We start from the raw sequence: 3,010 nt of genomic DNA, 5'->3' as shown, positions 1-3,010 counted from the left end.
GCGGTAAAGAATCCACCTGCGGTAAAGAATCCACCTGCGGTAAAGAATCCACCTGCAATCCAGGAGTCACAGGTTGGGAAGATCCTCCAGAGGAGGGCATGGCAACCCACTCCAGTATTCTTGCCTGGAGAATCCCACGGACAGAGGAGCCTGGTGGGCTACAGTTCATGGGGTTGCAAAGAGTCAGACAGGCCTGAAGTGACTTAGCATGCATGCTCACAAGAGGATCATCAGAAAAGAGATGTTGATGAATGCAGCCGCTCCCCAAAGACAAAGTAAAATACTGACACGCTCAGGTGGAGGCCGTGGCCATCATGTCTGTGCCCCATCAAGTGTCCTAGGTGTGGAGACCAGGAGACTTGTAGGAAAGGGAAAAACAGAAACAGCATCTGGAGTCGGTGGTTCCTCTTCTGGTGGCCCCTCCCACCTAGCAGGAGTCCATGTCTGTCCCCCACAGGTAGGGGGGACAGAAGCTGTAGGGCTCCTGTCTCTCACCCTCCCAAGCAGAGGCGATGTCTTTCCCTGGGGACAGTTCTGTTGCACAGGCTCCCTTGGGTAGGGCTAAATTTACCAGTCGGGGGCTGTGCCCAGAGACCCAGTGGGCACATCCAGGCCCTCTTCAGACAACTTTTCAGCTGTTGAGAGGGAGAAACTTTCCTTGACTGCTCCTTCCGTAGTCTGACCAACTTCAGGGCTGCCCGGGACGTGATTTGAGAAATGTCCTGGAGGGTGAGGCTACCAGAGTGGCTCAAAATCTGATGACACAAAGACTCTCTGCACCTCATATGGCAAGTACTGGGTCACCCTTTATTCTGAGATTGGCCTTATTTTGTTTACATCAACAGGGTTTTGCTTCCATGAAATGAAGATGAGTGTAGGAAATACTTAATAAGTATCAGGTGCTGTTTAAATGCTATCTGTGTGCTCAGTTGCTCAGTTGTGTCTGACTCTTTGTGACCGCATGGACTCTAGCCTGCCAGGCTCCTCTGTCCATGGGATTCTCCAGGCAAGAATACTGGAGTGGGTTGCCATTTCCTCCTCCAGAGGATGTTCCCGACACAGAGATTGAACCCACATCTCTGTGTCTCTTGCATTGGCAGGTGGATTCTTTACCACTGTGATACTTGGGAAGCCCCTAAATGCTATATAGTTACGTTTAAAGCAAATTTATTGCGGTTATTTTACATATCATAAAATCCACTCATTTCAAGTATACAATTTAGTGATTATTAGTAATTTTACTAAGTGGCACAACCATTACTGTAAGTTAGCTTTAGAACATTTCATCCTCCAGTAAGATCCCTCGCACCTATTTATTGTGAAACCCCATTCCATTCCTCTCCCTCTGGGCAACCAGTAATCTACTTTCAGAATCTGTTATAAATCTATAGTCATGGAGATTTCCCTCTGTGCTTTAGTATATGATTTCTGTAGTTTTAGTGCTTCCGGATAGATCTTTGGTTTCTTTTGAGTTAACTTTGTATATGGTATGAAAGTGAAAGTTGCTCAGTCATGTCCAGCTCTTTGTGACTCCCTTGGACTATAGAGTCCATGGAAGTCTCCAGGCCAGAATACTGGAGTGGGTAGCCATTCTCCTTTTCCAGGGGATCTTCCCAACCCAGAGATCGAACCCAGGTCTCCCACATTGCAAGTGGATTCTTTACCAGCTGAGCCACAGGGGAAAACCCAAGAATACTGGAGTGGGTAGCCTATCCCTTCTCCAACAGATCTTCCTGACTCAGGAATCAAACCAGGGTCTCTTGCATTGCAGGCAGATTCTTTACCAACTAAGCTATCAGGGAAGCCCCTATATGGTATGAGGGAGAGGTCTAACTTTATTCTTTTGCACTGATACCCAGTTATCCCAGCACCTTTACCTCCCTTTCTATAGCATACTTGTCCTGGAGGCAAGGCCCAGGTTTTACTCCATTCTCTTTGCCTTGCTCTCTGTGTGAACCCATGCCTAGGTTCCTTCTGGTGACTGGGCGTGGACTGAGTGTAAGTGAATGTAAGTGCCTGGGTCCTCTGTTCTGTCCTGAGAGCCAGCTGGTGCAAGCTCGGAGTCCAGGGGCTGAGTAACCAGCAAGACTTCTCGATCCCTAGGTGCAGCCAGCGTCGTCGTCGGCCACCCTCTGGATACAGTCAAGGTACGGTAGCCATGTCACCATTACCTTTTGGAAAGAGACCTGGAGCTAGTCTGCCTCCAGTAGTGTGCCTGCTGTTTCTGATCCCCAGAAGGTCGCCAGCCCAGGGCCAGCTCTCTGTGCCAGTCCATGGGGGTGGAGAGCTAGGAGGCCCAGCCTGGAATGCTCTACCCTCATTGCTTGGCAGTGATTTTGTTTTCATGAATGCTCCGTTTCTGCCTCTAGGTTCTCAGGAGCTTCAGGGGAGGGGCGAGGGCACTGGGAGTGTTCTGCAAGCCTCTGTGAAACTAAGGAACCAGGAAAGGCTTCCAGTGTGAGGTGGCATCTGAACCACCATCTATGGTCAGGCGATTGGAAAAGACATCCCAGGCACAGAGAACAGAATGGGCAAAGGCACTGAAGTAGGGACACCGCCTGGGGGTCACGCTTAGGAAAGGCCAACATGGCCAGTTTTGCTGATGCCTCAGGTTTCTGAAAGCAGCTACGGATCAGAATCCAGGAAGGGTAGGTGGGCAGTCAATCCTTGTAGGCCTTGAATATCAGCTTAGGACTCTGGACCTAGGTTGGGAACGGGAAGCCACGGTAACTTGATGGAGCCAGCAAAGCCCCTTGGCATTGGAATCATCCATGCCCCTTGTTCTACAGGTGGAAACTGGCCCAGAAAGGGGAAGGGCTTGGCCCAGAAAGGGGAAGGGCTTAGCCCAGAAAGGGGAAGGGCTTGGCCCAGGTCACGACAAGCTGAAGCACTGGGAAGTGAGGTGCTGCAAAGGGACGTCTGACTCCACCCCACCCTTGCCTCCTGTCCCGGTGCTTAGCAGCACCCACAGCTATACCCTGAGAAGGCGGCCACTAACAGCGCCTTCTCA

At 50.6% G+C, this 3,010-nt stretch overlaps 1 protein-coding gene across 1 annotated transcript in view; it reads left to right on the top strand.

Annotated features, from left to right (window-relative positions):
• SLC25A48 (solute carrier family 25 member 48) overlaps window positions 1-3,010 on the top strand; it is a 43,518-nt gene that overhangs the window by 1,104 nt on the left and 39,404 nt on the right. The window contains exon 2 of the mRNA XM_040240041.1: window positions 2,104-2,147. Within this exon, the coding sequence (XP_040095975.1) occupies window positions 2,104-2,147 (44 nt within the window). The remainder of the gene's footprint in view (window positions 1-2,103; window positions 2,148-3,010) is intronic.

This window comes from Oryx dammah, unplaced genomic scaffold (genome assembly GCF_014754425.2).
Source record: "Oryx dammah isolate SB20612 unplaced genomic scaffold, SCBI_Odam_1.1 HiC_scaffold_5, whole genome shotgun sequence".
NCBI lineage: Eukaryota > Metazoa > Chordata > Mammalia > Artiodactyla > Bovidae > Oryx > Oryx dammah.
Note: the sequence above shows the minus strand (reverse complement) of the source record. Positions and strands in the feature narration are given on the sequence as shown.